Raw genomic sequence first — 13502 nt, forward strand, 5'->3', positions numbered from 1 at the left:
AAAAATAAGTGTGAAGAGGCTGCAGGTGTACAGATGTTGATTGACATTTGAGTGTGTGTTCTGGACCAGTCTAGTTTTTACCATCAGATTTTTTAAGTGAAATTAAATGATCTAACTTCAGCCTGTTAATTATTACTCAAGCTATCTTTTTGTAACATTCCACACTTTTATGAGTTTAGATGAGGTAAACAATCTAATAAAGTTAAAGCCATGATCAATTAATTTACAGCTCCAAGCCCCAATATTTCTTCTTTCAGCTCTCACATAGAAAAGGTATGAATATGTTATACTAATGCATATTTTAGATGTTTTTTCTTTTGAAATACACAGTTAAGTGCCTTTTTATTACATAGTTGATACCCATTAATCTAAAATTAAATTGTAATTTACCATATCAAAAAGCTATGCAGAATATGTCACGGGGTCTACATTTCACATGCAAATTCAAAAAATCAATTCATTGACAGCAATGTAAGCCTTGTGATAAATTTGTTTAAGAAAATGTATATTAAACTCATGTACTGTGTAAAATACAAGGTGTAATATATGTATTTAACACTTATTTTGTGTGGGATGAGTGTGAGTATAGTATATCCAGGGTCAGACCCTGAATTTAGACTTCCATCTCGGGAAATACCTCTGAATGCCCGATCCTCAGCACCTACATGTGCTGTAGAAAACTTACACCACAGATGTATCTGGTTCTAGGGGGTCAAAGCGAGCAAGAGTTTTCAGTTAGATGTTAGTGGTTTACACTTCAGAGCAAGATAAATATCAAAATCATTTTGTGTCTTGAAAGTCAAAATCATTGTGTGTTGTGGCTCAAATATGAATAATGCATACCATAAATCATTAAAATACTAAACGCAATCATTACTTGCTATTTGTTGTTAGCATAATTACAAGGCCTGTATTACCATGCTCAAAAATCTCCCGTTGAAGTCATAAAAAACTGAGAAAAGTTTTAGTGAGCACAATGGTAGTTTTGTTACTGAAGTTGAAATTTGCAGGAAGTGTTTTTACATGTCCTGTGGTGAATTTTTTGTCCACTGCTTTCATGCAAAGAGAGGCCCCTCTCAAACTGGATCTATTTCACCCTCATCAAATAGGGTCACCATTATTGGATTGAGAATCACGTGCTGCGTGTGTTTATGAGACTGATACAGTAACAATTTCACAGTTATTATTGGATGGTTGTTCATAATTATTTCTTGAAAAGCTCAAGATTTTTCTCTTAAAGTAGTGAAATCTAACTTAGCAGTTATGTATTACATAATATAATGTTAAATCAAAAGTCATGCAGTACTAAAGAAGACCAGTTTGTGTTTTGCAGTATTAATTTAATTAAAAGAGTAGATTGTATTATATTTAATCACAGTGTTAATGCAGTTGATTTCAAACACAACCATCATTAAACCTGACTGAACTTGAGGATATTAAAATCCTTTGAAAAAATTATGGTTCAGAGGAAGGTTAAGTAGTATTTTTGTCATTGGTGCAGTTTTTGGAGAAATCTCAATGCTAATATTCATTCACAGTAACAGGTTTGTAACAGAATTTCTGTTAAAGAACAATGTTTATTGATGAAGGTTTTGAACAGTAGCTGACTTCACGTACCAAAAGTATAAGAGTTTCAGTATTTTAAATACATTCTGCTTTAATGTTTTCCACGTACTTGACATTTGGTAGCAAACCTTTGCTACTGACATCTTCAGATTTAAGATGCCCTTTTTATAGAGCATACTACACTATCTTAGAATCTGGGACTAGAAAGTCAACAATAAAGTTTGAACTTGTATTTTATTTCTTACCATTAAACTTGGAAAAATGCATTATGTACTGTACATATTGGATGATATTTAGGAAAGATGACATTTGAAGCATACTCACATTTCCACCATTATTCTTCATTTACCCCACTGGGACTGAAAAGGTAATTTAATAATGTTAACAGATGCACATTACAGGACTATAATTTATAAACTGTTATTTAATCATTCTGGAATTTTACCCATAGGGTACTATTAATATTCTCTTTATTTGAGGCACTTATAGCTAACTGCAAATAATAAATCTTATTACATATTCATTTGTAATACTCTGTAGATGCCATTTCTTCTACGGAAGACCCACAGTTTTTATCCATGTATCATAACACCATCACGCAAAAATAATAATAAACACATGGTGTTTATTTACTTCCTTAAGGACTTTAAACTTTGTTGCAGAGTGTACAGTATATGAAGTATATGGTAAACAGGTATGGTAAATGAAAAGAGACCACTAGGTCTCTGACAGTAAAAACAGAATTGAATGTCATTAGTTGTCCCTGGTTTAGTTCATTTAAACATTTCTCAGGGGTGCTGTCTCCAGTCACAAACATCTTTACTAATCCTACGTTTTTGTTATTAATCTGTTGTTTTTTTTAAACCAATAAGAGCTCTTAGGCAAACTTTCCAGAAAAAGTATGTGAAGGAAACCTGTACACATAAGATAAAGAAATAGAAACAGTTCTCTTTTCTTTCCCTTCCCACTTGGGTTTATGAACTGAGTTCCTTATATACTGCAGTTATGAGAATAACTTGCATACAAAAGCACTGTATCTAAGCTTGTAAATGCTGATACACCCATATTATTGTGTGTTTTATATTGGTAATTGAAAATAGTATGATAACCTTTGTATTGTACATTTTTGGATTTTTCTTTGTTCCCCACTGGCAACTATTATATCCTAAAAGCCTTGCAAACTGTTAAATGAAAACACCCATTCCTAAACATTTTTAATCTTGTAATAAAGTCCGCTGAAAAGCACCTTTAAAGTTTAATTAAAAATGGCCTTAACAAAAAAGCTTATTGTGGTAGAATAATTCATTTTTGTGAAAATGACAGGACAGAATGAACATAAAATCAGAACAGAGAAAAATAACAAATAGCTCTTTATGAAACATGAAAAGATTCAAAACTATAACCTGGCGACATCAAAGTAAGTCTGCAATGGAAGTGTGGATGTATTTTCATCGACTATTCAGATGCACTGCTTGTTAAAATCTTTGAGGACAGGAAATGCCAAAGAGCAAAGTCTTTTTTTCCTCCCAAAATGACACAATTCAACACATGAAGGATTTTGCTGCAGTTAGCTTATGAAAAATGCTGATTACAGTTGGTGTGCTGCATATATGATCTGTATTGTGTCAGAATAATATTTTATGCATTGAGAATGAAATGAGCCAGTGGTATGATGATTTTAGCTTAATGAGATTTAATCTGAAAAAAAAAATAAATGACAATTAAAGATTTGCCTTTAATCCAACCCATTTGTATAGAAAATGATAGACCCTGACTTACTTTGCAATGCATTTTGAATTTAACAGGCTGATAAATAAATGAATTCCATGTTACTTAATTAAAACTACCCAAGGGAACATCTATACTGTACAATATGTAAATGTTTAGCAAAATGTCTTTCATGAAAAAAAGCATAATTGTGCCTGGAAAGTCTGAATATATTTGATCAACAGTCAGCAATGTTCTGAGTATTTTAAACTGTTACTAAGCGTTATTTCTAGTGTTTCAGCATATCTTGTTATTGTAATGATGACTAACTTCATTGTGCATCTCCATAAAGATTGTCCTTGATGACTGCAGTCTTTCTCTGACTTTAATTAGTGTATTTTCAATTTCTGAATAGACCATGTAGGCTCTTAGAAAAGCAAAAGCTGTCAAAGCTCAATAATCTGTGTATTAAGGCTCTGACACTTGAATCGGGAAGTTAAGCCTGCAATGTACCCTATTTTTCAGCTGTTTGAGCTGCTGGGACCTGAAGGGTTTGAACTAATTGAGAAGCTGCTGCAGCGCAGGTCTAGTATTGTGGGATCCTTTCTTGCTGGACCACCTGACATGAAGTGCAACTACCTTCAAGGTAAGCAGCATGACAAACATCAGCATTCATCCATTGAAAAGATCACGTGCTCTGTTAAAAAAAGGTGCAAGTATTAAAAGGTGTCTTAATTTTATTAACAAATTCATGTTTTCTCCCCCACATTTATTGATACAAGTGTTGCAGGTGAGTTTTATTTCACGAGGACTCGTGATCAACTTTTCAACCTATACTGATTTAGTTTTTCACATTCTTAACTCTGTATACACACCTCTTCCTCTGGATTATGATTTCTCCGTCAGTGGTTGTCTTTAGTCGAAGTGTCAGGACAACCCTGGCCTGGGAAGTGTTCTTGAAACTTCTAGGAAATTCTCAGAAGTCTGAAACTTCTCAGACTGTGCATTTTAGATCTGTTACACATTGTGTCTCATCCGCTTCAGCACTTATTCCAGGATATTGCTGTGCTCATTAACGATGGAATGTGCTTTATGCTGTTTTTCATAATATTCCTTTTTATAACAGAAATCTGTGCATTACTATATTCATTTTTATGCCATGTTCTTTTTTTGTTTTACATATTTCTGATGATGGGTATATATATGGTGTATATACTGTATATATGGTATAGGAGAGCTTTATCCCAGTACACATTTTTTTTATCTACGGACATTTAAGGAATGAATCTCCCTTGAATAAGAACTAGGTGTAATGAAATACATATATGGAACATCAAAGTACTTGTCACTATTTATTCATGTATGTTTTTAGTAAAAAATGAATGTTCAGATGTTGTCATTTAAATTGATTGAACATTGATAACTGACTTTTGAGATCAATCACAAAATCACAAAATCAAGATCGGGACACCTCGTGATCACCAAGGTTTGACTCGTCATCATGCTTTGTCTTTGTGATTGAAGTTGCCCAGCCAGTTCTACTGCATCAGAAAAATCCCGTATTGGCAGTTCAGTTGTGAGAAGCAGAACAAAAAGTAAATATGAGCAAGTCTGAGGTGCAGTGCTCAACACTGTTAATCAACGTAATGGTGAATGAGGTGGTGTGAGCAACATCTCAGAGGGAGACACCAGAATGGGCGCCAGATTTGCTTTTGTGATAAATCAAGATTTTGTGGAGGTCACCCTGTTAAAGGGCAGTGAGTGTGGCACAGATGTATAGAATGAGAAATTGTCTGCAACAGATCGATTGATGGGGTGGTCCAAATCTGATTGGTTGTGGTCTGGTCAAGAGCTCCTAGTTGCTACAAAACTCAGCTTTGAGGGATTCATGGCAGCCTGACGACACAATGCTAAATAAGTCTAGTCCTGGAACCTTAATTGCTGCCCTTTCTGCTGGCTCACATTTATATGGCAGCAGTCCAGCAGGGCGCCGCATGTCTTCACATGTACAATGGCTTTCTTTCAAGTTGAGAATATGACAGTTTTTTTCCTGTTCACCAGTTTTGATATTCATTGAATGTGGGGTAAGTTAGGATTACAAGTATCACCTAGACCAGTAGACCTATACCTAGACCTTAGGTAAACAGGCCCATGCTTGTTGAGGCTCCAGAGAAGAAGGGTACTGAATCCCAAAAGTCAGCATTTATAAGCTGGTACAAGGTATGCACTGCAGATGTACTGCTTGCATGGCCTCTGTTGGTACTGATAAAAGTGGTGAAATTCACATTAGTCCCCTGTTGAGCACCCCTGATGATGACAAATTGTAATAAGCTTAGTGAAAGTACCAATCTCATGTCAATGCAAATTTGTTGCAGTTCTATGTGTTAAGTTTATTTTGATGCTTGGTATGTTACTGTTTGTAGTACAAAACAAGAATAAATTAAATTTATTGTTGAGGACTAGACTCTGTCTCTCAGCAACATCGGCTGTTTGAAAGTTCTGTCTCGTACTTGTTTTCTACATTATTGTCAAATGGTTCAATATGTTGAAAGACCATTAACAAAACCTGGTCTATTAGGTTCAGTTCAATTATTCATTATTTCACCAATAGAAAACCTATTGAGATTTGCAACTCATTCTAAAAGGTCCAGGAAGATGCCATTAGCACATGTTCATTCCCTGTTACAGCTTTAATAGAAATAATAGCAATAGTAACGTGTCAAATAAAGATATTAAGTTTTAACATTTGGGCAATTAGAAAACAAAATATGTGGAAGTTCCATTGCTTGGTGCTGATTACAAGACTTTTTTGTTGCTTGGTGGCTAGCTTTATTGCAGCCAGAGTAACCCTGATGAAGGCCTTTTTTATTTTGTCCTACTTGGAAATAACCTACTTGAAGACTGATTTAACTTCACATGTGAGCAAAACAGTGAAAAGACCCATACCTGTATATTTCTACAAAGGATGTAAAAAACATAATTTTTGTGTTGCATTATTCTCTACCGCTTAAAATGTCAAAGGTGTTCAAATATCAATGGTTAAAGTTTAAAAAAAAGTCCAAAATGGGAACATAATGTTACTGTTGCAGTGCAACCTGAATTGCAATCTGATTGTCCATGATTGATAAATATAAAAATAATTGCATTTGGTTGCTGTCATTTAAGAAAGATGTTGTTTTGCTATGACTGCCAGTGGTGAATGATTTCATTTTTATTAGAAACGTTTTTGTATACTTGCTGGCTCCATGTTCTAAAATAAAAAAAAAATGTTCTCATGGAAAAATCCATGTCAGACTGTAATTTTTGACCTTTCCAAATTTCGATTTACAGTTTAACTGTGGGCACTCCCAATGTAGACTTGTTGATGCAGATACATTCAGTGAGCCTGAAAAATTATCAGAAGAAGAAGAAGGAAAGGACAAGCCATCTAGAAAGTGAATGCTGCTCCTATTACTTTGTTGTAGTTGGAGTTAAGAAAATGCACTTACTGTCAGTCAAGTATGTAGAGAAGAGCCAGTGAATTTGAACAGAGATGGTTACATTCATTACTCCCACCTAATGCTAAATTTAAAAGCATTGCAAATCCTGCAGCGTGTTTTGCATGTTGCATACTGTACAAACAAAAGATTCAGCTCTAAAATATGATTCTGGATGAGTAGCTTCATAATGGGAAAAGAGAGCTTAAATAACAAAATGGAAAGATCCATCTTTCTTTGAAATCTCAAATTTCAGCCAGTGGTTGCTATTTTTGATTAATTCATAATTTAGTCTTCACTTAGGCTAAAGGGTTTCCAAGTCTTGTATATTGAATAATGCAAACATTCCTATCTATTGGCTTTTAAAGTTGTCCATCAATATTTATTATTGGCTGTATGGAATGAGCTTTTTGGATTTAAGAGTCATGGGTTTACACTATGGGTGTAGGTTTAGAAAGCATTCAAATTCTAAAACCAGGAGTCAACCCAGTAAGGAAATGAGCTTCCATTCACACCAGTGCAAGACTGCAAATGAAAGTGTGAAATTATAAATTAGACTTTTTGCAAAAAGTTGAACTATGTGGCCCTTTAGATGCAATTACATCTTAGAAATGTTACATGTTGGAACAGTTAAGATGGCAATTCTCGATCCGTTGTGATTTCTTTTTTTTTGTCTTTCATTAGTTTACACTCTTTTGCAACAGTTTATCTTTTGAAATATCTAAAGCTAAAATATGTGGGAAAGAATAATTTAACAAAAATCTTGGCCTTTTTTACTTTAACATTATGTGGAGTGTAAGATATAATTTGGTGTCCATTTTTAATATTTAGTTTTTAATATCTAGCAGATATTCCTGCTTGAAATCAATAACTGTAATAAGTTAACAACAAAAATGAAATACTTGAATAATACTTGAAATTGAAAAAATACGAAAGGAGTGAAATAGAAAAGTAGTGAAGATAATTAGCAATGTATTGTATTGTTTAGTTTTTATTTTTTATTTCTACTGAATTGTAACAAGCAACACCTTGGTACAGGAAGAATGACAAACAGATGATTTGTCCTGTCTTTTGTTTCTTGGTGTCTACATGGAAGAGTCAGGCAGATGTGCCACTTTAAGTTTCTGTTTAGGACCTTATTGTGTCAACTAGTGGTAATATTCCCAAACCATTACATCAAGCAGTCATGGCCCTGCCTCCAACAACTTCTGACTGGACAGCTATTGCAATACTGTTACTTTCTCTGGCTACGTAGTGCAGTTACAATAAGAAAGACAAAAAAAAACAATATTAAAATTCATCCAGTCCGTTTTCTAATTGCTTTATGTAATTTAGGATCACAAGGGCACTGGAGCCTATCCCGACAAGATACAAGATAGGTTATGCCCTGGATGGGACTCCAGCCCATCGCAGGGCAGACACATACAGACATGCTCAAACTCACACCATCACCATTTTTTTACAGAAGCCAACTAACCCACCAGCATGTCTTTGGACTGTGGGAGAAAATTAGGTTTCCTCCGGGTGCTCCAAGTGAACTCACTAAAGCGAGGCAGAACATAAAAACTCCACACAGGTAGCACCACAGGAATTTAACCTAGGGCTCTGTAAGACAATTCTGAACCATACTGAAAAGAAAAGAAAGGAAAAACGTTTCGGCTGAGGAGCCTTCTTCAGGCGTGAGCAACCCTGTTACCTGTTCCTTTGCAGCCTACGCGTGCTGACGCAGCTACCGAATCAAACAATTCTAAACACTGTGTTACCGTGCCGCCCCTATTAACATGAACGGATAAATATTTGAGCAGGTTCAAGCCTGGGTTGTGATACCCAAGCACTGTGATTCCCCAAGTGGTGGTGCACAGTTGGCTGAGCGCTGCCCAGGGCAGGCTGGGAATAGCTGGCACAGTGGCCCCTCCGGCCTCCTGAGTGTTTGAAGCACATCTGGTGAGGTTTATGCCTTTCTTCCAGTGGGCACTGAACCTCTTGTACGGGGCTGTGGTCAGTGACATGTTCAAAGAAAAGTGGGTGGGTTGGGAACAAAATCCAGTTCCTATCAGCTTTGTGTCATCAGTATGTTGGAGGCTTGACTAAGACACTGTTACAGCATCAGCACCCAGGTGATACAGTTTGTACTGCTTCAGATGGAGCTTCGTTAGCCACTGTTGACATTCGTTTGATGAGCCCTGTGGACAGCAGATGTTACTCAGCATGATGAATTTGTTTCTGTTCAGTGACATGTCGGTACAGCTGCTACAAAAAAGACGGTCATTTTCCTGAAGATAGCTTTGTAAATTTCTTGCTGTTATAAGTGCTAATTTTCTTGTGATGCCCAATGCATTGTTCCTCTGCTTGATGAATTTTTAAGCCACTCTAACCTTGTTAGATTTCCAGCAGGAATGTAACTTTGTATGTTGTGCATAGTGTGTGCAAATTGGATACTTTGATTTCTTATTTTGAAAATAGTAGTGCTGCACATTTGTTCATGTGTTAGGAATGCAGACTATTACTAAATATCTGTATGTGTTTTCTGTGAATACAAAGGGCCAGCACTGCCTGATAGTGTTAGTTTACCACTGGATAATAGAATAATTGACTAAATTGAACCTTGGTTTACCACATCCACATAGTGTGTAACATTGTATTGTGGTTATTGTTACATTCCATTCATGGCAAAGAATAGCATTTCAAACTGCTGTTTGGAGTGGAATAATATCAATGCTTCTTTTATCCCTTTCAGTTCATCTTGCAGTGTAACTGTTTCCTGTAAAGAATCACCTTCATATTACAAATATTGATTTAATAGAGGGTCCATTATGACATAGAACAACAATAAGAATAATTGGGCTTAAAACTAATTAAATATATTTTGTATATATTCAGACTATCCTTCGTAGTAACACAGGTAATTTTGTTATTTATTGTTTTGTGAAAAGATTGATGACCTATAAACCTTTGGAACATGTTTTTCAAAATATTGTAGTGCAAGCTCTACCATGATTCCTATGTAATAAAATCCATATATTAACATATAGTCCTTCTGAGCTCTTGTGAAAGTGCTCTTCACCTTTTTCAGTCTCATATAAGTGTAAGATCTTAATATGAAACAAAATGTATTGTAAATATTAATTTGCCTTTTTTCATGCCTTTATAGTATTGCTTGATTTGCACTGTTTATTTACAACAAATTATATTACTTCTAATGACAATTAGTTGCCCCAGGGCCTGTTTAGGTGTGTCATAGCAAAAGATGTGAATACTTATGCAAACAGTTTTTTTTTGTTTTATATTTATAATTAATTTAAGAGGATCTGGAGAACTTTGTTTTTCACTTTGAAATTGTAGGGTGTTTTCTGTCAATCAGAAAATCTCAATTAAATACATTATTATTCTATATTGTAACACAAGAAAACATGAAAAGTCCAAGGGAGGTGAATACTTTTGATAGCCACTGTAGTATATGGTTATTGGCTGTTCAGAACTGATTTGACTTTTTTCAGGGAAAAATTGAAAGTTATTGTATAGGAACAGTTGACTGCTGAAGAGATGTTTAAGTAATACAATACATAAAAACATAAAGTTTTTGCAAATGAGAGATAGCCATTCAGCTCATCTAGCTCATATGGTATCTTATCCAGCTGCTTCTTGAAAGAAGTAATGGTATTGGATTTGACAACATGAGTTGGTGGCTTGTACCAGACTTACACTAGTACATAACAGATTTGTGATGAAAAGGCTGTGCCCTCTATTCTTCCTCATCAAAGAACTGCGGAACACACCCCACATTACGCTTGACCATTTATCCTATAAAAATGCCCTTTCCAGGTTGCTTTAGTGAAGAGGTTGTATTGTTTAGGATTTTTAACTTGAGTCTTATGATCCAAGTTAAATGTTTATTTTAAAATGTTTTAAACATCCTGGCTCAAAAGTTTGTTTAAGGAAAAGCTGAAAAAAAAACCACTTTTACTAATTATTTGGGACATCTTGCTTTCCAGATCCTGTCTAATGTCGGGAATATTATAAGGCTAAATCAAAGAAGAGAAAAAAAGAGCTACTTTACGCTCAGAAAGCTCACCTGTCAGACAGCATTAAGATTAGTTACCTAGACAACCACAGAGGAGGTCAGATATATGACTAATGTTGATAATCTGCAGAATTTCCTTTGCTCAGGATAAAAAGTATGTTTTCATATTTTCAAGTATGGTGTTCAAAACTAGTGTGATTTCTTCCTTCAGTATTGCATTTGTAATTTTTCTGTTAAGTGTATAAAAAGTGAGAAATGGATTACTGTTTTACGCAAGAAGAATTCTTACTTCTGGCTGTTTGATCTGGTTAAAGGGAAAACTCTCCACGCATTACTTTTAAGAATGAGTTTGTTAGGAAGCTGCATAATTACTGTATTTTAATTGCCATGCTCCTTATTTACATTTTTTGTACACTAAGATAAGAAGCTGGAATAGCAACGTGAAAAGTTTATCTTTGTAAATTTGATTTTTTTAGGTTTTTCAGCTAACTTAAGAGGTAAAAAAACACTACAACTGTCTCTGTATTATGTTTTTTTTGACACGGGAAATAAGTTAAGCTGACAGAAATGAATTTCAAAGGGTATCATTTTTGACAACATAAAAGTGCCAGCATTGATTTTTGTTTAAGTATGCAGTAGTTTTCAGTGGACTTGCATTTTAGGGAATAATAATAGAAGTCTTTAAGGACCTACTGTAAATAAAAGAGGAAAGCAACTAATAAACCAAAGAAAACTACAAATGTTCATTGCAAAAAAATGCATATCTTGTAGATGCAGTGCTTCTGATGGGTGAAAAAATATTTTTCTTTGGATTTGTTTTATTCCTAATTCCTGGTTTTTAGAAGACGTTGCCAGGTATATGTGATCTATGCAGAAAATATGCAAACTGGAAGATTGTTTTAAATTTTGCAGTGTGATTTCTATAAATGAGTGGAAAAAGTTGTAGATTTAGTGAAGTTTTCATTATTATTACTGTTTAGTAAGGAACACTCTTGTCTAACACAGTGGTTATAAGACCAGTTACACATAAGGATGAGTCAGAGAACTAGGATGGAAAAAGTGAACTGAATTCACTAAACCTGTCATGCGAACAACAATGAATACCTCTGAACAGATCATACCTTTTTCTTCTTACCTCTAGCAGTGACGTTACTGTTTTGTGGCATTGAATCATCAAGATATATAAATATATAGAAACTGTTCTGTATGTCACTGACATCAGTTTGTTTTGGTTTTATGATGTTTAGTTTTTTTTATCTTTTAAGGTGCAAATAATTAAGCATTTTTGTTGTCTGCTTTGTTGTCTGCTAGGTATTAGCTGAAGACTAAACAATACTGGGCAAGCCCTTGGCAGATGATGTTTAATGTATACAAGTGCAGTATTTTGTATTCCTGTAGCAAAAACCTGGGAAATGCTGAGCTAGAAAATGCTACTTATGAAAGAAGAGTTGGCTGATTATGGTGACACACCATTTACATCTTCTAGACAGTGGTGAATCAAATAATGCAAATAAATAGTTTATGTAGTCATAATCATAGAATTTAAATCAAGAGATAGAGATATTATGTTAACATGTGTAATGCATTAGCTAGGCATCGTGTAGAATATCGTATAAAAGTTTTGCCACTACAGAAAATAAATGCTGCTCTGGAATCAGTTGAGCAAAGAACAACCAGATAAATTCTGGGGATTAAGGGAATGCCCTTGACTGAAGGAACTAAACCTTTTTAGATCTGAACGGAGAAGATTGCAAAGGAACTTGATTCAAGTACTGTATAACTTTGAAGTTTCTGCTAATGGCAAATTCTCAAATATGGGATTTAATACCATACAGAGGAAACAGGGTATGATTCTGTGGCTCACAAAACAAGTATTTCTGTAGTATGTTTGTTATAACCAACAACTGTTTCAGAAATATAATTAGTTTAGTTAAATGAAAATGAGTACTGAATCTTGTAAAAACACGAGTTTTGCCCTATAATTCAAGTTATTGCATGCGACAATAAATACATTGTACTTTAGATCACTGCTATGATATTCCTCTGTATTAGAGTTCACTTTTTCTTTCTTTGTAGAGCACATTTTCTTTACTTTTTCACATCTTGTTTTCATTGCTGTTATACCTATATTAAAGCAATAACAGACAAAAAATAAATTAACTGTACTCTCTCCCTTCCCACTCAAACAATTCACTCTTCTGCTCCTGCAGTTTGTCTAATTCTCTGCCTTATAATTTCCTCTTAGGGCAGGGGTTCACAACCTTTTTAAAGTAACGACCGCTTTTAACACACTCCAAAACATGTGGCCCCCTTTCCCCTGCACAAATGCACCTCCCCACACAAACACCAACTTATAGTATTAGCAATGTCTTTTTAAGACTACCTCTCACAATAACAATAATGTTTAGTGTTTTTTTTTCCTTACATTAAATACAAATCAACATTTAAGCGGTCTTACCCCAGTCCCACTGCCGAGAATCACTTTTAATGGGATCCTTGACTTTGGCTATTCTTTGATAATGTTGGAATATTTGGTGTCAGATTGATGAATGCTGATCGAAAATCACTGTGAACATCGTCTGTTGTGTGCCTTTGTTTTGATGGACACAAGTGCACTAAATGCAGTCTGATAAATATGTTATTGTAAATGGCCAGTATCAACCACAGAGCAATGCTTGGCCCTTTCACAAGCCAACATCACAAGTATCCCTTCTCCTAGAAGAATCTCCTTG

At 34.8% G+C, this 13502-nt stretch overlaps 1 protein-coding gene across 1 annotated transcript in view; it reads left to right on the forward strand.

Moving 5' to 3' along the window:
* ascc3 (activating signal cointegrator 1 complex subunit 3) overlaps window positions 1–13502 on the forward strand; it is a 382719-nt gene that overhangs the window by 15927 nt on the left and 353290 nt on the right. Inside the window, exon 5 of the mRNA XM_088905827.1 lies at window positions 3799–3919. Coding sequence (XP_088761953.1) covers window positions 3799–3919 — 121 coding nt within the window. The remainder of the gene's footprint in view (window positions 1–3798; window positions 3920–13502) is intronic.

Source organism: Atractosteus spatula, chromosome 2, assembly GCF_055471065.1.
Source record: "Atractosteus spatula isolate fAtrSpa1 chromosome 2, fAtrSpa1.hap1, whole genome shotgun sequence".
Lineage (NCBI taxonomy): Eukaryota > Metazoa > Chordata > Actinopteri > Semionotiformes > Lepisosteidae > Atractosteus > Atractosteus spatula.